Source organism: Protomyctophum bolini, assembly GCF_963924005.1.
Source record: "Protomyctophum bolini genome assembly, chromosome: 8".
In the NCBI taxonomy this organism is placed as follows: Eukaryota; Metazoa; Chordata; class Actinopteri; order Myctophiformes; family Myctophidae; genus Protomyctophum; species Protomyctophum bolini.
Window position 1 is genome coordinate 25,383,292 of NC_137869.1, and position 23,410 is coordinate 25,406,701.

The window sequence follows — 23,410 nt, forward strand, 5'->3', positions numbered from 1 at the left end:
TTTTTGTGAACATCCACCTGACAGCAACGATTTCACGACGTATGCATAAAGCGACAATCAAAGTGAGTTTAACATTGTTTAATGTCGTTTAATGCAATCAGATAGGACTTTTCTGTTTGGATGTATGGGCTGTCAAGGCCAGAAAGTAGTTCTGCCACTCAGTCGGCATTCCTGCATAACTTCCGCTTTTCATGATGACGTCACACACATACCCTCTATACTACTGGCGGACATTCCCACTAAAACCTGAGCTCTACAAAGCAGAGGTTTCAACGTTTCACGGAGATATTGCCAAAAGTCAGTCAAAGATGTGATCTAGTTCTAGGGGGTTGCCCAGCATGAGCTTCCATGAATGAATCATTTTTGATGTGCTGTGTGAGCCCAGGGCCTTTTCTGTGCTGCAGTCAGTGTGTTTTGAGCGGCACGCTTCACTTGTCCCTCTGTTTGTTTACTACAGCTGCTCTGTACTGAACATGCCTATAGGGGGCAGGAGTCAGGACACACACACACACACACACACACACACTGTAAAAATGGGCTGCCTGTACAGTCTGAGTCAGGCAAGTGGAAATTATCCCCAGCTAAGTGAATAGAAACTAAAGTGATTGCTCCTTGAACAAATCTCTTTTTACTTTCAGGACGCTTGTCTTTTTCTCTCTCTTGCGCTCTCGTTATTTTTAGGCTAGGGTTAGGCTTGGCCCACTTTGACGCTGTGAGCTATGGCAGACATGTGTTCACTCTGCCCAAGTGTCTTCTGTCAGAACTTAGGCCGGCAAGGGAATCACTCACGTACACATGCATGTACACACATAGCACACACACACTTACACATAACTCTGCACGTCTATTGATGCCCTCAGGCCTTGGTGTCGACCTGAACTGGGTAGTGGTTCAGTAACTGTGTGAAAACAACACATTTATTTTTCTCTTTCACATTAAAGTGTGCTCTGTATAATCTCCTAGGAAGGATTGTGTGTTTGACTGTGTTTCTTGTACTGTACTAGTATTTAATGATATGGAGTGATGATTTGCTTACCTGTGCTTTCCAAATATCCTTCCTTGCACAATTCAAGTATTAGCGATGACCAAAAGTCAGTTCAGTTTGCACATGAACAAGACAAAAGAGAGAGATTATCGACACGATACCATATTGTCGTCACAATTCCGAAGGTATTTGGTCAGACATATTTGTCCTAATCCACCCCCCCCCCCCCCTCTCTCTCTCTTTGTGTGTCAGATACCAGGTGATAAGCACCCCTACAGACTTCTTCATGGTAATGGAGTATGTGTCTGGAGGAGAGCTTTTTGACTACATCTGCAAACATGGCCGGGTAAGGCTCTCAAACCTTTTTTGTGCCAAGAAGCCCCAAGTGTGTGTGTGTGTGTGTGTGTGTGAGCGTGAATGGCCATGGACCCCCATCTCAAAATGTTTTGTGCCAAGGACACCCAGAAGAGAGGATGTATGTTAAAAAATCACACCTGTGTGAACTGAGTGGTGCAACTCTCCTCTCCCCCCCCTCTCTCTCTCATTAGCAGGCAACAGTACAGCACTATAGATAATATACTGTAGATATACTGTATATGTTGGTCCATGTTTTGGCTTTGTGGATGTGTACGGTTTTATGCAAGACCCATACGTTGTACGCTGACGAGGCAATCAGCTGACCAATTGGGCAGGTTTTTTTTACGGTCACCTCAGTCTCTGTTCTTCCGTCTGTTGTCTGTGTACCTGGTCTGTTGGTATGTTGTCTGTGTACCTGGTCTGTTGGTATGCGCCTGTTCCCACCAGTAGCATCTGCTATTAGTTCTGTTCCACATGGGGCGGTGTTGCTATTGTATCTATCTCCCTGCTCTTAATGTTTAATGGCTAATGATGGTTGTCTGATTGTGCTGAGTGGGGAGATAAATTTAGCAGAGCCTGAACTATTATAATTACATTTACATTATAAAATATTGGTCTATTGATCTATTCTCGTTGTATGTTCTCCTCTCTGAGAGAGACGGTAGGACAGCTGATGGTATTTGTCAGGTCCTGGGGGGAGTCTGTGTCTGGAAACTGCATTCAGTTGTGGGCCAGTGGAGGGTGAGGGGGTGTGTGATTCTGGATGGGGGAAGCAGGTGTCTAGCCCATGGCATAGATAAATAAACGTAGATGCCTCATTGGCCGTTGCGGTTCATTGGAGCGATGTCTCATCGCGGCCACAATATTTTGAGCAGAACCGTGCCTAGGCTCCTAGTCCTGCCCCATGTACTGTACTGTATGTCTACTGAAGCAGGAGGTCTCTCCACTGTTCAAATCATCATAACTCACTGAATTCTCAACCGATTCTCACGAGGTTCGATTTGTCAGGAATGTCACATTTATGGTGTGACAAAATAAAATATGGGGGTTTTCATATGAAAACATCGTTATCTTACAATGATAGTATTTGTTATAAAACAGAAAAAGTTGTAGTCTCAGGTACTAGACATGTTTCTTGCAGTGAAGTTATGACGAGCTTCCCTGCATAATAATATCATTTCATTCTTAATATGAGCTTGAGCGCAGTCTCACCCAAGGACAATAACTCCCAAATCCACTTGGTCTCCAAGTGCTTAGTTGAGCACACAAATAAATGTGTTGTGTTGTTTCAATCCCTTGGAGCTAAACGATAAAGTTATCAGAACTCAAGCCAACGTGTACAATTAAGATTCTGGAATGGGGCCTGGTACAGTGTGTTCCCTCCCACCATCAACAAATCACTGTAAGATGACAAATCTGAGCTATAAAGTTTCAGTCCCTCTTCTGTCCTAGACACTGGAAAAGCTGTTATTGGCAGCTTGTTGTGGTTGACAAATATGCAATTAAAACTACTTTTATTTTCATTTTGTGGAAAACCGCATGGCTCAGAGGTGATTATCTTCTTGTATACCATGGCCACTTACCAGCAATTAAAAGTTAAGTAGTGTTTGTTACTTTGTTCGCTTTTTGAGTAGGACGTGTTTGTGTTGGCACCGTCTCATCGACCTTGGAATAAATGTTCGCACACTACTCCAGCAACCCGGGATAAGCCGTAGTAACGACCCCGAAATGAGTACCAGCTGGGTCATTCTGATAATAGCCATATCTTTTTCCTCAACAAAAACAGTGTATTATTTTGTTCTCCCAAAATGTTTAAGTTATATTCAAATTCATGTAGTTTCTTAAGTATAGATTCCATGTAATGTTGGCTTACATGGAATTTTGGGTGGGAATTTTTTTTTTACCCATTTTGGGTGGGAACCCCTTTTGTGCATTATGTTATGCTTTAGCTATTGAAAAATAGCAGATCTACATGCTCATAGCGCGCCACCGAGTGGCGCGCTACGAGCTTGTAGGTCTGCTATTTTTGAAAAATCGAAGAACGACTGCCATAGAAACATAGCTTTTTCAGAAAACTGTCTCTGTACATTACTAAACCTGTCCCTAAAGATCTATTCATAGTCCAGTTTTCGGTAACAACCGAAAACTACAACATGACGTTGCCGAAAACTCGACTATGAATAGGCCATAACCCTATCCGCACGTGGAAGCCACATACTGTAGTTTGGTGCGTCAGAATGCCACTCTGTCCCCAATGGCACCATGGTTTAGGTTTAGGTTTATTTATTTAGCATAAGAACAGAAATGGTGACATCCTATAACTAATTTACTGCCGATATCGCCTTTTGAGTGAGCGTCCAAACGCCCTCTGTGCTGAGCTCGCCTTTTGGCTAATTCTTTGGCTAAAGAATAAAGACACTAGAGTGCCAAGCAGATGTGTATACACGTGTATACACGTCCGAGGCACATCCCGGTTTTAATTGAGAGGACGTGTATGCATGTCCTTAGCATCTCTTTTGGCTTCGATGAAAAAATAAATAAATGCCGGAAATGAAAATTCTGCTGGCTTATGCGGTCTATGGGAAGGCGGTTTTTAGAATCGTAATATCTCGGGTTCTTGTTTTTGGCTCAGAGCAAACTTGATTTGCGCCTCATTTCTCTAAACTATATGATCCCGGTTACAAAATGTATGTTTTGGGTGATAAAATAACAATCGCAGCATTCCTGACTCTCGGTTTCCGAGTGAAATGGCATTCAAACTGAAGGTGTCCACCGTTGACACCAGATAGGCAGATGTGCCTGGAATGTCCAAAACTGTTAGTTGTTGGGATTCAAATGGTAGCATATATTACGAGGGGGAAAAAAAGAAATTATAATATGGAGATAAGAGGTTTCTGCCCGACAGTGACGATACACATTTAGAATGGTGATGAGACTGCAGCCATACAGATATCTGATGCAGTATGGAGTCAGTACTGTATCATATGTCTCCACTGTCTCCATACAGATATCTGATGCAGTATGGAGTCAGTACTGTATTATATACATATATCTGATACAGTATGGAGTCAGTACTGTATTATGTACAGATATCTGATGCAGTATGGAGTCAGTACTGTATTATATGTACATATATCTGATACAGTATGGAGTCAGTACTGTATTATATATACATATATCTGATGCAGTATGGAGTCAGTACTGTATTATATATACATATATCTGATGCAGTATGGAGTCAGTACTGTATTATATATACATATATCTGATGCAGTATGGAGTCAGTACTGTATTATATGTACATATATCTGATGCAGTATGGAGTCAGTACTGTATTATATATACATATATCTGATGCAGTATGGAGTCAGTACTGTATTATATACATATATCTGATGCAGTATGGAGTCAGTACTGTATTATATGTACATGTATCTGATACAGTATGGAGTCAGTACTGTATCATACATATATCTGATGCAGTATGGAGTCAGTACTGTATTATATGTACATATATCTGATGCAGTATGGAGTCAGTACTGTATTATATGTACATATATCTGATGCAGTATGGAGTCAGTACTGTATTATATGTACATATATCTGATGCAGTATGGAGTCAGTCAGTGTTGTACCCGAACGCGTTCAAAGAACGATCGTTCACGAACTCGTTCATATTTAGGGTGAACGTGAAGTGAACGTACTGTATTTCTGTTTGATGAACGTCATTGTGAACACGTTCATTTCTGGCGTGTGTGAACGTCACTTTTTCACGTTCAACTTTCGTTCAAGAGTGAGTGTTTCAATAGAGCCTTCCAGGCGAAATCCCCGGCACTAAAACACACCCTAAACATGCCTTAATATTTAGCGGAAAACCCATCAATAAGTCCCTATCCGACACAAATTAACTAATCTTTCTCAGCCGTCACTGGAGCGCGCATCTAGCTACTGGCACTGCATGATGATCATGCACGCTGACAGACAGCAGACACTGTCCCAACTCCTAACACAAACACTGAGGGAACTTGTTGTTGTACACACATAATGTGCCACGAAAAATAGCTTCCAATAGCTTAGTTGGTTATTATCGCTTCGAGGAGGTACGTGTCCATAATATCGCCACGAACGGCCAACAAAAGACATCTCTCTTCCACAGTGAATGAAGCGCAGTGATGCCTGATTTATTCTTCGCCGTACAATGTGTTCCGTGCTGAAAATAGCTGATATACAAGCTCACAACTCGTCGCGTCCGGACATGTTGTGAGCTTGTAGATCAGCCAACCCCAGCATGCGGAGATGCAGGCTCTGAGAACGTTCAGAAATATTTGCCTTCACAATAAAAGCATACAAAAGCCCATATAGAGAAGGAAAAATAATTCGGTGGCATTTCACATTGCAAAAGAGCAATTTTTGTAAAATGTAAAAAATATATAAAAATTAAAGCAAAAAAAGAACGAAAAATAACTATAATAGTTCATTTTTCAAACTATGAACTTTAGTTCAAATTTTTGAATGATGAACTATGAACGGAACTAGTTCATTTAAAAAATGTTGAACTGTGAACTGAACTAGTTCCTAAAAAAAAAGAACTTTCCCAACACTGGAGTCAGTACTGTATTATATACATATATCTGATGCAGTATGGAGTCAGTACTGTATTATATGTACATATATCTGATACAGTATGGAGTCAGTACTGTATTATATACATATATCTGATGCAGTATGGAGTCAGTACTGTATTATAATGTCTCCACTGTCTCTTCCAGGTGGAGGACACGGAGGCTCGCCGTCTGTTCCAGCAGATCATCTCGGGGGTGGATTACTGCCACAGACACATGGTGGTCCACAGAGACCTCAAGCCCGAGAATGTCCTGCTGGATCACAGCAAGAACGCCAAGATCGCAGACTTTGGTAGAGTTCACACCGAGAGATCTCCTCTCCTCTCCTCTCCTCTCCTCTCCTCTCCTCTCCTCTCCATCTCTTGTCTAATTCTGTGTACCGTACGTGTCTGTCTGTGTCAAACTGCAGTCTGTGCCTGTGGGTGAAATGTCAAACTGAAGTGATATGAGCAAAAGGGGACCCCTCCAAGACAGTGATTCTTAAATTGTGGGTCAGAGGACCTCCAGGGGGTCCCCTCCCAAATTAATGTGCAACATTGCTTTCTCATTCAACAGTATACAAACCAACATATTGGCTTTTAAGACCTTTTAAATAATACAACTAGACTCCCTCTGGGCACCTCCACCAGGATAGGAACGTTTTTGGAAAAATGTCAAGTGGCATTTCTTCCTCAGCCTAGTGGGAATATGCGTGCACACTGCACAGTTTCACCGCAATCGGATGCTGTGTTAATGATTTGCGGCAGTTTGTACAAAACGGGCCACTCCTGAAAACGTTGGAAGCCAATATTAGCCAATCAGGATGGAATATGAGAAATCAAACAGACCTGTCTTGGCAATATAAAAAAATGTGTATTACATAAGTCTGCCTCCTGGTGGCACTATATTGAGTATAGTTGGCCTCTAGGGAGTGTGCATACAACGTTTTACACAGATTGGTGCAGTTATAGGTGAACACAAATGGTGTTCCCTAGTGGGAATCTGCATGCAAAATCTCCCTCAAATGATTCATGTTTTGTTTAAAAATGAACCAATTCTGCAAACTTTGGAAGGCAATTTAGCCAAAGGGGATCAGAAGTAGATGTGAAAGTGGCAAGCTTCAACAGAGCCAGGGGATAGGTCTCCTAGCAACAGGCAGGACTCATGTTGTCGTCAGGCAGAAACCTTGTATCTCCATTAAACTTTTCTTTATGTTTCTTCATAAATTAACACCCTACTTCGTCATACTGCACAAGCAGATCTTCAAGCTTGAAAATACACAAGTAAAAGTGGGATATGTGTGTCCGTGGGTAAATATTGAACCAATTAAGTAATAACAGGAGCTTGTGACTAAATAATATCTACAGTACATTGGATCCATCTTGGAATACAGGTTCTTCCCATTTTCTGAAATGGGAAAAATACAAGCTTTTCCCACCACGTACAGCGACAATATCCAATCTGGCAACTATCATATTCATCACTACTTTAAATCCACTGGAAAACACGTTTTCCATTTCCTGAAAAGTACAACGCTTCTTATGGTCACATGCAAGGTTTTCCCAGCTCGCACAACGGCCGATATCCAATCTGGCAGGACGCCTTGAGGCCCCAGTGTCATCTGATCAGCAAGGGAGAGAGCGAGAGGAGGGGAGGGGGTCACAGCGGGAGAAATGTTATGACTAAGAGCTAAGGACGCCGGTACACAGTGTGAGAGAGCAGGGACAGGAAGGAGTTATAGGAGATAAAGGCTAAGGTCAGTGCTGTTGGACATGGCAGACTGGCGTTTAGCCTTTGGTGGCAGGTTCATCCAATTAGATGGGCCGTGTGTCAAGCAGGGATAAAGGTATCAGTGTGGGGCCTACTATACAGGCTAGTACAGTAACACTCTCATGCTGCGTTCGCACACTGGCACAGCTACTGTACGAAGCTACAGTACAGTTCTATAGAGCATTTTAGTTCTGACGTCACTCGTTCATCCCTTGGGTCGTGGACGTTTTTCTCTATGGAGAATAACATTGGGTCATCTTAAAAATCATCTCATTGTGGTCCAAAAATATTCAACTGTCTCTGTGATATTGTATCGTTAACGATAGTCTGTCTCTGGTGAAAATGTTACTAATTCTGCGGCAGTAACATTTGCATTTTCTCACCGTCAGTTGATGCTTCATATCCATTAGCTCTGGTCCATAGCATTTAAGGACTTCTCCTTAACCCATTTTGGGCGGGAACCCCTTTTGGTGTTGGCATCATGTTATGCTTTAGCTATTGAAAAATAGCAGATCTACAAGCTCATAGCGCGCCACTCGCGCTATGAGCTTGTAGGTCTGCTATTTTTTAAGAAAACTCAGGATGTAGAAGAAATTTTTAGAATCTGATCTCAGGTCAGAATGGGTTAAGGGACTTTCGAAACCCTGCGCACACACCACAGGCTGCACAGCCTCTCGTCTTCAGTAAAATAAAAATAAAAGTACACTTTCGCAACTCACCAAAACAAAGACGGTTTTGTGGAGTTGAAAACCTACATTCCTTAGTTGGAACACTCTGAGCACCCCACCTCAGGCTCACGGCTAAAATACACTTGGCCAAAACGTAAAATAATCCACTGGGCGCAGTGGGCGGAGACACTCTTCCTGGATGAGCAATGTTTTTACCCAACAGTAAAAATGTTTTTGCCTACCACGTTGCAGAGCCGAATAACACCCAATGAGACTAGTATGCGCTCCTGTTATTCCTCTAGCTCTAGTTTCACCTTCTAGACACGTTTGGAGCTTGTTCATCACTATATGACTTTGTATCTGCCAGTGTGAACGAAGCAGCATCACCCTTTTATTCTACTTGCCAGCCCATAGAGCCTCATTGTGAACCCGGACACAAAAATGCAAAATGTCATCATGCTTTATGCAGCATGTGACGTGTCTAACTAGGGGGTTTTCATGACGCTGAATTCATTCCAAGCATTAGTTTGTGATGATAATATACTAAACACCATGGATGGAGGTGTGTGATTGATGACCTGAGTCCTTTTGTCTTGTGATTGGCCTACAGGGCTGTCAAACATGATGTCAGACGGCGAGTTCCTGAGGACGAGTTGTGGATCACCCAACTACGCTGCTCCAGAGGTCATCTCGGGGAGGTGTGTGTGTGTGTGTGTGTGTGTGTGTGTGTGTGTGTGTGTGCGTGCGTGCACGCACGCAGAGTATGTAGTTTATTTGTACATAACAATATGGTAAAATGTAATAAATAGAAAGCAATACTTCAATAAGAAACAAGATTAGTTACATACAATAGTTACGTATTTACTGTACAGTTTATCTGGGTGCCTGTAGCAGCATGTCTGTGACTTGTCTCTGTAGCAGTTGTGTGTGTGTGTGTGTGTGTGTGTGTGTGTGTGTGTGTGTGTGTGTGTGTGTGTGTGTGTGTGTGTGTGTGTGTGTGTGTGTGTGTGTGTGTGTGTGTGTGTGTATATATAAATATGTACACACACACACACACAATCACCATCCCATACACACACATCTCGTTGCTCTTGGCAGAAACCTTTGGAGTTTGTTCGTAAATTAACGCCCTCCTACATGATCATACCACCAAGTCACACAAAAGTATCACAAGTAGCTGATCTACAAGCTCCAAGTTTTGACATGTTTTGAGCTTTTTCAATCCAGAATTTGAATCCTGAAAAGTAACGGTTTTGGATGAGGTTTCCATCGACGGCGACGACATGTCAGATTGAAAATGGTAAATTCTGTGTCTTTGTGTGTGTGTGTTTGTGTGTGTGCGCTTGTGATGCTTGCTGCCAGGCTGTATGCAGGTCCAGAGGTTGACATCTGGAGCTGCGGGGTGATCCTCTACGCCCTGCTGTGTGGCACCCTGCCCTTCGACGACGAGCACGTCCCCACGCTGTTCAAGAAGATCAGGGGAGGGGTGTTCTACATGCCCGAGTACCTCAACCGCTCCGTGGCCTCGCTGCTCATGCTCATGCTGCAGGTGGACCCTCTGAAGAGGGCCACCATCAAAGATATCAGGTACCCTACACACTAGGCATGTAACGATATATCGTATATCCATATATATGTGTGATGTGAAATGTGAGCTTTAGTCATATTCCATCATATTCAAGTGCTTTTGGAGAGAAATGATGGTCACTTTCAGTAGTAGAGCACTGTAGAGGGGAGCTGTGTGTGTCTGTGCCCAGGTGATGATGGTCGTTGATGCTCATCAAGGAAGGCAATTATGTTTCTGCACTGTCAAAAGTAATGCTACTTCTTTTGCAATGTAGTTAAATAAAAAATATCAGGGGTGAAGATAGATTATATAAAAATAGAAATACGGTAAAATCGTATCGTGAACCTCATATCGTGATACGAATCGTATCGTGAGTCTAGTGAATCGTTACATGCCTACTACACACTCAACCTTCACTGCAGTTTTAATGTCGTCCACGATAACCATGACAAAACATGCTTGCTGACTACCTTTTTTCACTGATGAAAAGTAAACAAAAACTAACTATGATGACTAAAAGCAAGACTAAATATATCGTCCAAAAGAAATGAATAGTTAAATTGTCTAAAATGTTAGGGAGGACTATAGTGGAGAAGAGATCCAGTAGAACTAAAAGACAAGACGTGGTGGTGCTCGGGTGTTGTGCTCTGGAAATAGCAGATCCTCAAAGTTGAGTGTGTAGTTTGGCTATTTCCCGCAAATAAAATCTGCTGCCAAAATATCTTTTGTCGATATGTTTTTTGTCGACAAAATAAACTGTAGATTTAATGTGGTTGGGAGTGGCTTATCAGCCAGTAAGGGAACAGGAGGGGGGCTGTCTGACAGCTCTGTCACACCCTGCTCATGAAGAGAAGCAGCAGGGACAGAAACGTGCAGATGGTGCACGATTTATCATCAGAGTCGTCTTATATTCTGCACAATACGGTATCTGTAGAATCTACGAAAACATTTGTTCATACAATGCTAAATTGTATGTTCTCAGCTTTACTTACAAAAAGTAAGTACAGACTTTCCAGGCTTTCACACAGTGAGGACTGAGGAGCATCCCTAGAACATAATCCGTTAGATCAAATTAATTCAATTTTTTTTTTAACCTCTTACGAAGACAAATAACACATACATGAAGACAAAAGTCTATAAAACAAAGATCCCTTGTTTTATTCGCAAAGATTTTAGAGTGACGATTGCAACTGTGATGAATAAAATAGAGGACATTATTAATCAACACCTGCTTGCAATCTGTTGTTTTCCATTCTCTGCAAAAGGGGTTGCCAAACCACTTATGAAGAAGAACAGACTGTGTGCCTCTATAATCTCATATAAACTCATTATCGACCTTGAATCTTTATTTACGGTAAACATATTTTCATATAGAAAGGTTTTGGTGCATAATTTGTACTAAACCTAAATTATTCATATATACTTACACATATACAGAAATGTATACAGTAGATACAAATATATACAATAAAGTATGTTTGAGTCAGATATTAGTTCTGAACTCACATACAGTGCAAACATAGATTAAACAGACATTCTATGCTAGTACCGCAAAGCGAGATTGATGCTATCAGTCACAACATACTGGAAAACGGATTACTGTTCTAAATAAAAGACCATTGATACCTAGTTTATTTTTGAGATTTACTGTATTTCCCATGGATCCCCATTAGCCATGGCCGGGGGGGAACAGATGAAAACATGCCCTACTTTGTCGCATAAGAGTGTCAAGCTAAAGTAGTGAAATTAGTCAATCTGCAGGCTCACAACGCATTGCATGGTGAAACTTGTAGGTCCGATCGGCTAGTGTCACTGTTTTAGAAATATTTCATTTAATTACCTCTAACTGTGAAAGCAATGATGTACAACAACTGTTGTTGAAATCACATGTCTAGCTTCTGACTGGTTACCAGAGTGATTTTACTTTTGTATTGGAGATTATTTAATGGGTATTGTAATTTTGCTGTAAATATTATTGGAATGTATCATGTTTGCAACACTCAGTTCACACGGATGTGATTTTATTTTATTTTTGTATTCGATTGGGTGTTTTTTAAACTATAGTGTCACTGTATTTTTTTTTTAAAGTCTCCTGTGGACAAGTGGTGAAAACCAGCACATGTGCTAACACACTGTAAACACCACATCTACAAGTTGTACAATTGTGCAATGAGCAATGTAATGTCCATATCAAATTAATAAACATAAACATTATCCTGATATGGCTGTCTGCCTGTCTGTGGTGTTGTTTATCAGGGAGCACGAGTGGTTCAAGCAGGACCTGCCCGGCTACCTGTTCCCTGAGGACCCGTCTTATGACGCCACCGTGATGGACGAGGAGGCGGTCAGGGAGGTGTGTGACAAGTTTGAATGCACCGAGTCTGAGGTCATGGCCAGCCTGTACAGCGGAGACCCACAGGTAGGCTCACCTCACTGCCTCACATGCGTCTATGATTGTTGGGGGACCGTCTTTCAAACGGTGCACCGTGCACAATTCCTGAGTGTTGATTTATGAATGAGAGAATATAAATGGAGCCGAATGCGCCTGGTGTGATGGTACCAGACAGTGCCCGACGTGTCACCACCAGCACTCTCCCCACTCACATGGAGATGTGCATAGTTGATGTAAGTCGCTTAGTTCGGTGTTTTACAACACCCTCTGTTGGACAAATCTGCTGACAGATTGACAGAGTGGCAAACAGACAGAGATGTGGCTTTTGGAAGGGTTGACACTGTATGGGTCTTGCATTAACCAGACATATGGGAGATCTCCGCCTCCCAACCTGGGTGGACACTAGCCCTGGTCCAGTGCGTTAGCGACTTCTCACTAACGCCCTGCCAGGAAAGCCTCTGCTGCTCTGCTGACAACTTGGGCATAAAATAAAACAAAATAGAGCGCCCTCTGCAGATCTGATTAATGGGTAATTTATGTTGACCAGCTCTGTAGAGGGTGCTCTAAAGAAAATATTTTATTTTATTTTATGCCCAAAAAGTATATTATACAGAGAAGCTGAGAGGCTTCCCAGCCTGGAGAATAGACTTTCACAAACACAAAACGGGCTTTGTTTCCAGTTATTAGCGGAGTACCGTAGTTTTTTTTCTTTTTGGTAAAGTTGGACCCGGGCTAGGTGGACACAAGTCTGAGATTGACATAAATAAGAGCCTTGCTGCATAACCAGTGCAAAGACCTTTGGCGGTCGTTTATAGAGGGTATGCGCGTGACATCATCGTACCTGGAAGTTATGCAGGAACGCCCACTGAGTGGCAAAAAACTACTTTCTGGCCATGACAGCCCATTCATCCAAAAGTCTGATTGCATTAAACAATGTTAAACTCACCAACATTGCAGCTGTACGAAAAGCTTGAATTATCCTATTTCTATCAGAAAAGTTTTTGTTTCATGAAAATCCACCATAGAAACGTTATGAGCTACTTTCTGTCAAATGCGCTGCATTTGATTACTTTTCAAAGTGTCAGAGTTTGTAAGTGCTTGTTTTCAATAACAACATTTTGCTGCCATTTTGCTGCCACAATAGAGAGTATGCATGTGCATACTCTCCATTGTGGCGGTATGGGTCAGATTTTCTGCTCTGGGTGTAGTTGTAGTAAAAACACTGACTTTACATGTCTTATTAGGCGGAGATCTGCAGGTTGTCTTAACTAATAAGAACGATACAGTTATGTAAACAAAATACATATTAATTTGTATCATCGTCATTGTTATCCTGCTGCTGAGTGTGACTGGCCGTTAACCAACTTTAACTGACAGTGCAGTGCTAGAAAAACTCCAGTCATGAATTTTAATAATCTGTGTTTCTCTTCTCTCTCCAACGACCTCCAGGACCAGCTGGCAGTAGCCTACCACCTGATCATAGACAACCGGCGCATCATGACCCAGGCCAGTGAGTTCTACCTGGCCTCCAGCCCTCCCCAGGGCTCCTTCATGGAGGAGGGCATGCCCCTGCCCCCCGGGGTCAAGCCCCATCCGGAGAGGATGCCCCCGCTGCTGGCCGACAGCCCCAAGGCCCGCTGTCCTCTGGACGCCCTCAACACCACCCGGCCCAAGCCCACCACGGTGAAGAAGGCCAAGTGGCACCTCGGCATCCGCAGCCAGAGCCGGCCCTACGACATCATGGCCGAAGTGTACAGAGCCATGAGACAGCTCAGCTTTGACTGGAAGGTAAAGGGATAGACCAATGGACCATTTCAAAAATACCAAATGGTATACATACAGTACATACACAGGCTCTAATTGCCACTAAAAGGCACACTTACTCTCTTTTTCACATGCATAAATGCATGCATGCACCTGTGTTTGGAATCATTACTGTTTACTGGACATCTCGTGTCCGCGTAGCTCAGTTGGTAGAGCGCTCGCCTTTCGGCCACAAGTTCATGGGTTCGATCCCGGGCTCCGCCAACTCACCGTAAAAGTCGTGCGGTAAGTGCTGGATGAAGCTGATTGTAGGTGTGGCGCTCCACCTGAGAACCAGACATTAATTCATTTTTCATTCAGTTTTGATGCCGCCAAGCGTTCTACTGCCCTCCACAGGTCGGGAGAAACCTCATAATAAATGTATTTCTTCTGTGCAAATTATTTATAGTGCCTTAATTATCCCCCTGCTGCCATTCCTTTTCTATTTCTCATCCCCTGTTGGCTGAGTTGGCACAAAGCACTCTTGTCAGAGTATTGCCCTTCTCTCCACATGTAAGAACCTCCTGGCTGTGTCAAGCGCCATTTTAATCCATTCTGACTCGCGAGGTATTTCTACAGCACGGACCGGTTCAATCACAACCATGGCAATGAAAGCCAGGAATCTGTTTATGTCTACATACATACATGTCATCTCATCTCCACTCCTTCCCCCCTCAGGCTCCTTTTGCTCTGCCACACATTCCTTTTTCTTAAAACGTGAATAACTCTTGATCTAAATCGTAACGTCCAATTCTAAGCAAAGATTATGTGTTAAGACGGCCCATCGCTGTCCCGTCGCTAGTTGCGCTAGAATGAACTGCCGACATCTCTCCATAACCGCCCCACTGGCCAAGGCATTAAACCTCTCCAACCTACTTACTGGACATACAGTATGCTCCTTCAAAATAGGAGCTCTGGGGTGCCGGGAAAGATATGGCCGCTTTTACTCTGCGCTAGGACGTGTACACACGTCCTATGCATCCGTGGATTGGATTCCCTATGACGTGTGGACACGGAACCTGTTAAAAATGACCACATCAATTTTGTATACACAAAAGACAAGCAGGTGTGTGGGGGGGGGGGGGGGGGGGGGGCACACACACACGCACGCAGCAAAGGTCGTTGTTATCGGGACTCAAACCCACGACACACTGGATTACCAGCCTAGTTGTCCAGACGGCTACGACAGCCGCCCGGGCCAGGACGCTTCATTAAGCTTTTGCAGAGATCTTACTGTCTCCTCATTGAACTGTTCAAGTTGAGTGGTGACATTTTACGGCGCAGAACCATGTATGCTATACGTATCATTTGTTTTGTGATTAGTTGTTGTGGTTTCACCTGCACAGGACACCAGGAATGTACAGAGACTGTTAGAGGGGCAGAGCCTGACATTTCTAAAAGGACACTTTTGGCAAATTTTGTTTGACATTTCTATCCCAAAAATATCCAGATGTTGCATTATTTCAGTCAACGTAAAATGTTGCACAGTTGCAAAAAGGCTGTTCTCTCGAATGCTGCCTTCGATAGGTACAGCATGGAAATGTTTTTTCTATCCTAAAGCTACAAAGTTATAGCACATGGGTAGAGTTAAAAGTAAGAAAACAATCTGGAATTCTCCTTTAATGAGTTAAACAGGAACACGCACACACACGCACAGTATGAATGATTCTCTATTGTCTGGTTTGTAAGGTGGTGAACCCGTACCACCTGCGCGTGCGGAGGAAGAACCCAGTGACGGGCAACCTGGTGAAGATGAGCCTGCAGCTGTACCAGGTGGACAACAGATCCTACCTCCTGGACTTCAAGAGCATCGACGGTAGGAGACAGTCTGTTGGAAACCTTGTCCTTGCACTTATCCATCTCCGAAAAATGCCAGCTTTTCGGGAACTGGACTGAATATGTTCCGAAATAGAGCGTCGCAGTCCCGCCCCCTTTCATGACGACGCCAGGCCCAGGAAATTATTCCCAATGCATTTTTCCCATAGACATTTCGAAACGTATTTATTTAAAGACCTTATAAGCGTCATACAAAGCCAACTCTTGTCTTGACAAGTCATGACAACAAACACAATATTTTGGAGCAAACAAATAATTTAGTGGTGGGCATAGATTCATTTTTTGAATCTAGATTAATCTCACTGCAATCCTGGAGTTAATCTAGATTAAAATGGCTCATTTGAACTCTGCCAAAGGCATTGAAAATATGTGTGCGCTACCTAAATAATGACCAGAAGTAAGTCCATGTGAACAGGTTTAGACCAGGAGCCCTAATTATGGATACAACTAGCCTATTAATACCTTATTAATAGGCTATTATTAAACCACAGGTTTGTTGTGGTTGTGAATCTGCATGGATAGCACAACAGCTAGGCTAGCAGGAGGCAGCAGACTGCTTCCATCATGGATAACAGTATTTAGCGCAATTTTAATGTCCCAGCACTTATAGATATGGACTCATGGCTCCATCACTGCCTCTTTTTTCTAGTGAGAAAAGTTGTGGAACTTTAACGTGTTGGTGTTGCTCCCTCTCACAGAATGGACTCCGTGCAGACGTTGCAGTGCTACGTCTCCTCACACACACATGCACGCACGCACACACACACACACACACACACACACACACACACACACACACACACACACACACACACACACACGGCCGCCTCCTGGCCGCTATGCAGACCCAGCTCCCACTCTATGCCCATCTCCGAGACCCAATTTTGAGAATATATTAACGGCGATACATTTTTTTACGCTGATAAGTCTCGCGTTAACGCAGCACGTTAACGCCGATAACGGCCCAGCATTAGTTTATTGTCATGATTTGTCACGACAAGAGTTGGCTTTGTCCGCGGCGTAAACGTCTTTAAATAATTACTTTTTGAAAAGTCTATGAGGAAAATGAACAGACATAAATGTATAAATGTTGAGGTTTCCGTGCGACAGCGTGACATTGAGTACACAGCATCATTCCAAAGGTAATTGTTTAATCTTTTCACTTAAAGGGATATTTCAACATTTCAACTTTCAACATGTTTGGCGTCATTTTAGCTTCTACTCAGGGTTTTGTGAGCACCCCAGACAGTTTTTAAGTTGCTTGTTTCAGCATCAGAGATTTTATATAAATCATACATGCCCCCGTCCTTAGTTCTGGTGAATCATACTGCCCTCCTAATAATGTGAGGGGGCCGTTTATCCTTACAAATGAGACGGAGCATAATGTGAGTATAACGTGTTTAGTTCCATCCATTTGTATGGCGTGGTGAGGGCCCATCTGTCTAGACACAAGAGCACGCTTGTGTCCTTATGTCCATCCTGTCCTTATGTCCATTCCGTGATCCTGTCTGTCTGTCTGTCTGTCTGTCTGTCTGTCTGTCTGTCTGTCTGTCCATCCGCCCTCCCTCCATATTAGGAACAGACTGATCCCACAGAAAGCCACGTCGTCATTAAGACAGGGTCCTGTCTTGTTTACTACTGAACAGCTTTTCTATGTATTCTACTGGATATGAATGCTTCCTACCTCGCCTTGTTTTGCCTCCAGACGACATCATTGCGGCGACCGGCTATAACTCGGGGTCATCCACCCCGCAGAGGTCTGGCTCCGCGACCGGCCTCCTCAGACCCAGACTGAGCATCGACTCGGCCAGCCCTGCCTTTGTGGACCTGCCCCAGCTCAGCTCCTCTCTCCCCGGTTCGCTGTCCGGCAGCTCGCCCATGCTGGCCCCGCGTGAAGGATCTAATACCATGGACTTCTTTGAGATGTGTGCCAGTCTGATCACCACGCTGGCACGCTGACAGGTCAACCTACTTCACCCCCACCACAGCTTTCCCCAGCAATCACGGGTGAAATCCACTTGGGTGGGGGGTTTACTTTATGTAGGCTATCTCAGAAATGTCTTGAGTAGTCTCCTTTCCTTTTGCTCCTTCTCCTTTATCTCTGTTCCTATTCTGAAAGATTAGAGAGTTGAATGGATTGAGTGGACAATAAGCTAGCATAGTTTATTGTGAGATATGGATGGTGATGAAAACCAGCTATTTAGTACTCACCCCTAGGTAAAGGAAGAGATCCGGAGAGGAAGCCATTAAGGGCTGACAGAATCACAGCTTGGTTTTGTTTTTGTTTTGATGCAGATATTTATGGGGGGGGGGGGGGGGGGGGGGGGTCTGTCCACACATGGCCTGTGTGGCAACAGATCCTGCAAATAGAAACTGTCGGGCAGAAACCTCTTATCTCCATATTCCAACTTTTTGTGTTGTTTTCGTGATCCGCAAGCTCGAACCTGAGCTTGTAGATCTGCTACTTTTGATACTGTTGAATTTGAATCCTGAGAAGTAACGGTTTGGACATATGAGGTTTTCACCTGACAGCGTGAAATTTAGACCCAAGCCAGGGGTGAGAAGTTCAGAGGTCAGAGTTCACAGTTCTTGGAACACAGGGTCAGATAAGGTCAAGTTCTCCTTTCCCACAGTGCTTTTGTGATTTCCGACTTGACTGCTGAAATGTCAACCAAACACTACATTGTGAAACGACAGGAAAGAAGAGCCTTCTGAGGTTACCCGCAAACACTGATCTGATCCCAGGTCAGTGTAACCCCCCCTCCCTCCACAGTTCTATATTAACATGAGTACATCAGAGAGAGGGGAAACTGGCCCTAGGTCAGTGTCTCTTGTGGTCCTCATTTAAACACATGCAAACATTTTAATTTCAGGTTTTCTATATATTTTTTTTTTGTAAAGACAATTTTGTTATCCATGTATGATATATTTATATTTACGATCACTTTACGTAGATGAGAAAGGTTGACGAAAAGGCATACCAAATAAGAGTCTATTCAAACAGTATATATATATATATATACATAATATATATCTAGAGAGAGAGAGGGGGGTCGCTATTATCTTCTATATCAGATCTGTATTTATTTTTAAGATAGTTTATTTAGGCACTGTAGAAACATTATTTTATGCACTGTGTCAACATTGAGGAGTTTATCCTGATTGAGCTTGTTGTGAAACGATAGAGCTGAATGACACTGTTCTGTAACACTTGACTTAAAGGTCAGGCCTGTCAAGGCACTATGGCTTCATAAAGTCTCTTTATACATAAATGGAAGTTATATTGTGCTGTTCCCGCTCAGCTTAGAATGCATTATGACCAGCACTTACAATACTTCATAAAACCTTTATATGTGAGTTGTTATGCTTAATATTTGAGATGAATAACGGTCCATAATTTATTCTGACCCCTCCCCGAAACGGCATATCTGTCCTCACTCCATATCCATATCATTTATATTATGGATAATTAGTGGGGGGGGGGGGACTGTTATTCAATTATAGAAATGTACGACAAGTGTTATGAAGCCTTATGACTTGTTAATGGATTGCAATGCATTATAGACCCAGCCTTTAAGGAAAGTGTTACCCGCTACTCTGTACAGACTGTTATGCTGCAGGTTAACGGTTAGGTTTAGAGAGCACAGATACAGACCATCTCATTCAACTGCATAATCCAACTCGTTGTTACAGTAAGTGCATATTGTATTACGCACATTTTGGGTTGCTTAGTTTGATTTTGGTTTCATGTAGCCGTCTTCAATAAGCCCTTCATTTTTCATTTCATATAGTCAGGACTGACCACGCACTCATGCACGACGCACGCGCGCGCCCACACACACTTGGTACTATACTTGTGAGGCCGAACACTAGCAGATCTACAAGCTCTTCTAAAATTGAGCTCTGTAATAAACATTTTAACCGTAGCTTTCTAATAACACAAGCCGCCTTTGTATTGGTGAGTAGCAAAAGCGTTCTTTATATTTACGCTACAGATGAGAGGCTGGTCTGAATTTATGTGAAACCGGAAGTCGACAATCGGTAACCTAGCTCTAAGTGTGTGTGTGTGTGTGTGTGTGTGTGTGTGTGTGTGTGTGTGTGTGTGTGTGTGTGTGTGTGTGTGTGAGAAGACGATTAGGTAGGGGTGTCACGATTTGCCTAATCGCGAAGAATAATTTATAAATATCAGGATGATAATAATTATTACTATTATGTAACATTAACCACCTCGTGGCTTCCCTCGGACGTGTGTGTGTGCGCGCGCTTAACACAAGGAAATAACGAGAATCACGACCCCTCATGTAATTTCTATTCACTGAATTGAACGTCAATTTTCAATTTGACATCGATTGATGTTGAAATTGGCAATGCTCCTCATAAGGAGGCCCAGAGAAGGAAGCTAGCAGGATGGAGATGAAGACATTGACTTTGATGTGAGATGGTGTGTATCTGTAGAATGTAGACCGTAGCGCAGAATAAGCCACAGGAACGTTTCCCAGGTTGCCTTAAAAAGAATGCAAACACTTCCATTAACCACTGATTTTACCTTGTAAGTCAAATAGCAAAAATAGCTGATCGATTTGCAGAATGTTCACCCAGTTTTTGCTGCGTACATTTGCCTATTTTTGCTGAATGTTCATCTATCATGACATGGCCAGAATATGGACGCGTGTGCGTGTTTGTGTTATGTTGTGCGGAAAGGTGTATCATTCATCTTGTTTGTCACAGATTTAATAACGAGCTCAGCTCACTGGTTCGACAATGATAGTGACCGGTTAAGAAGGTTCATGCTGTAATTGTATTGCCACTTACAATGTATTCTCTGATGTCGGCGGACTGGGGTTGAAAGAGCGAATGATAGAAAAAGAGCGGGTTAAAAAACAATGCTTGGAGTCAGTCACTTGTAGAGATGGTTGTTGTGTATACACTGTTCAGACATTGCTGTTTGCCATTTAGTCCACTCTCTTGTTTTGTTTTTTGTTTCTTTGTTTTTAAGTTGTTCTTAACTACAGTATGAGAACTTAATTAAAAAAATATTTGGCCACAAACACGCAAACACAGAACATGGAAATGAAAACCCCATGTTGGTGTTTCAGTTTTCTAGTGGTTTCACGAACTTAAATATTTTTGACCCTGATGTGGTGTGCAGCTTAATTTATACTTCATTGTGTGACGTGTTGCTTGCGGAAAAGAACAGATTATCAGTTCACATTGCGGGTGACACTGTCGTACAAGTACACTACAGAGTATAATTTATAACCTTCTAGTGTGAATCCACCGTGGCGTGTGGTTAGATCTGTCCTATGTTTGATGCATGACACTGTAGTCCTCTCTGACCTGTTCTGCAATGTCTGTACCGCCAGTGTTTGCCATTGTAGTTGTCTACTATAAAGTTGACTTTACTAATATTTTAGGACTGAATGTAAAATACAAGCTGTTGCTGCTTAGGTGAATTTCTATCTTTCTCCCTCCCTCTGTCTCTGCCCTTTCATTCTTTGTATCTATCTCTCTTTCTTTGGAGGTGTCTTGTTAACTTTTGCAGTGACATATTGAAAGTCTGTTGCCTTTCTACTGAGATAAGATGTACTGTATTTCAAATGACTACTGTTCAACCAGATGCTATATGTCCCCTTGCTTATAAGAATAACTAAATGGGTCATAGTTATTCTCCAAGCAAGGCAGTAGCTAGCATGTAGCATCCTTTGCAATGCAATGGAACTTGAAGTTGAAATGTGTGTTGCAAAAAGTGATAAATTGAAAGTGGGCAGTAAATGTTCCTTAGTTTTGCATAAATGGTAAAAGGAAAATGCCCTCTGACAGCATTAGGACTTCTTTTTTGCATGGTTAATATGGTTGGTTAATTATTAAAGCATTTGTTTTAATAGATTTATGGCTATACACAACACCATGTTTTAGTGTTTTCTGTATAAAACCAAACTAAGCAGTATTGAGCTGTATCCTAACATGTCCTGTGACAGTGACAAAATATCTACATCGAGCAGATTTGCAGAATAAATCATAACCACATGCGCCTGTCGTTTGTCACCGTTTGTTTTAGGCCACACCAGTCATTCCCCGACCCCTACACCTACCTAAAATCAGAAGAGTGACTACAAACCAAGTTCGCTTTGCGTGAACATACATGCACCTTTTGTCCTTTGAAAACACCTTTTGAAAACAGGTGTTGCCTTTACAAGGCTAGTTAATTTAACCTACGGTATCCGTTCATGTTTTCTTTTCTTTTGTGTTTTTACGTCTCCTTTTGCACCTATTTCAGGTGCCAGTCCTGAAATTGATCACCTATACTGGGGTTGAATTGTGATATATCCAGCTTTGCTCTGTGGCCATGACACCCCACATCCCATGACACCCCATATCTTATCCCACATCCCATGACACCCCATATCTTATCCCACATCCCATGACACCCCATATCTTACCCCACATCCCATGACACCCCATATCTTATCCCACATCCCATGACACCCCATATCTTATCCCACATCCCATGACACCCCATATCTTATCCCACATCCCATGACACCCCATATCTTATCCCACATCCCATGACACCCCACATCCCATGACACCCCATATCTTATCCCACATCCCATGACACCTACTGTACCTGTATACAGTAGTCGAGAACGTCTGCCTTATGAGATCAACATTATGATGGCAACTGGTTGAATCTGTACATGTGAAAACCCTTTACTACTTGTGTTGTCTTTTGAAAGGGCGTTAGTCAATGATCACATGGTTATGCATGGATGTGTCTTTACCCCTCTGTACTTACACTACTGTATTCTTACTAAACATGGCCAGGGTTAAACTCTGCCCCCTGCTGCTAGACATTTGCAACGGCAGATGGAAAACCGCAGCTATATATACTTTGACCATTAGTCCTTTCACAAATGGCTTTTTAATCCCTGTATAGTGCACTGCCTTGATCACACCATGGCCACATCTGGCCAAAATTCATCCGATAGCCGCACTGCTTTTGAAAACAATATAGAATAGGCCTTGTGATCAACCAAAGGTCATTATCTTTAAAGGCGAGATGTCTTTAAAAAGCTCCTGTTAAAGTGTAGTACTGTACTATTACAGGTGTATATGCAGCTACCATAATAGTGGCATGTTGGTTCTCTCTCTTACTCTTCCTATCGGACAGGGAGAAACATGAGCCAGAGGGGCTTATACATTTGACTGAAAGATGTTTCTAGTTGCAACCAAAGCCAGTGTTTACCATAACCAAGCTCTGTTCTGTGTTTTATCTGTGAAAAGGGTTATATGATTTGTCTGTGTGAGAGAGAGCGAGACTCTTCCTGTCCTCGTGTGTACATGTGTGTGGGGGGGGATTGGGGATTTTCTCTTGTTTTACACTGCATGGTGTTGCTGTTCTGATGATTTGCACTTTACAATTAGTATTTA

The 23,410-nt window shown here is 42.7% G+C and overlaps 1 protein-coding gene across 2 annotated transcripts in view; it reads left to right on the forward strand.

Annotated features, from left to right (window-relative positions):
• The window catches only part of prkaa2 (protein kinase, AMP-activated, alpha 2 catalytic subunit), a 28,103-nt gene extending 4,790 nt beyond the window's left edge, over positions 1–23,313 (forward strand). Inside the window, exons 3-11 of one of the 2 annotated variants that reach the window (XR_013964545.1) lie at positions 1,238–1,331; positions 6,112–6,256; positions 8,992–9,079; positions 9,744–9,968; positions 12,205–12,367; positions 13,790–14,128; positions 15,833–15,959; positions 17,685–20,063; positions 20,110–23,313. Coding sequence is in view for 1 of the 2 variants with exons in the window: in XM_080771114.1 (XP_080627240.1) it covers positions 1,238–1,331; positions 6,112–6,256; positions 8,992–9,079; positions 9,744–9,968; positions 12,205–12,367; positions 13,790–14,128; positions 15,833–15,959; positions 17,685–17,938 (1,435 nt within the window). In the remaining variant the exon portion in view is untranslated. Of the gene's footprint in view, positions 1–1,237; positions 1,332–6,111; positions 6,257–8,991; positions 9,080–9,743; positions 9,969–12,204; positions 12,368–13,789; positions 14,129–15,832; positions 15,960–17,684 lie in introns of both variants that reach the window. The other variant, XM_080771114.1, reaches the window with a different exon arrangement.
• Positions 23,314–23,410: the final 97 nt, after the last annotated feature.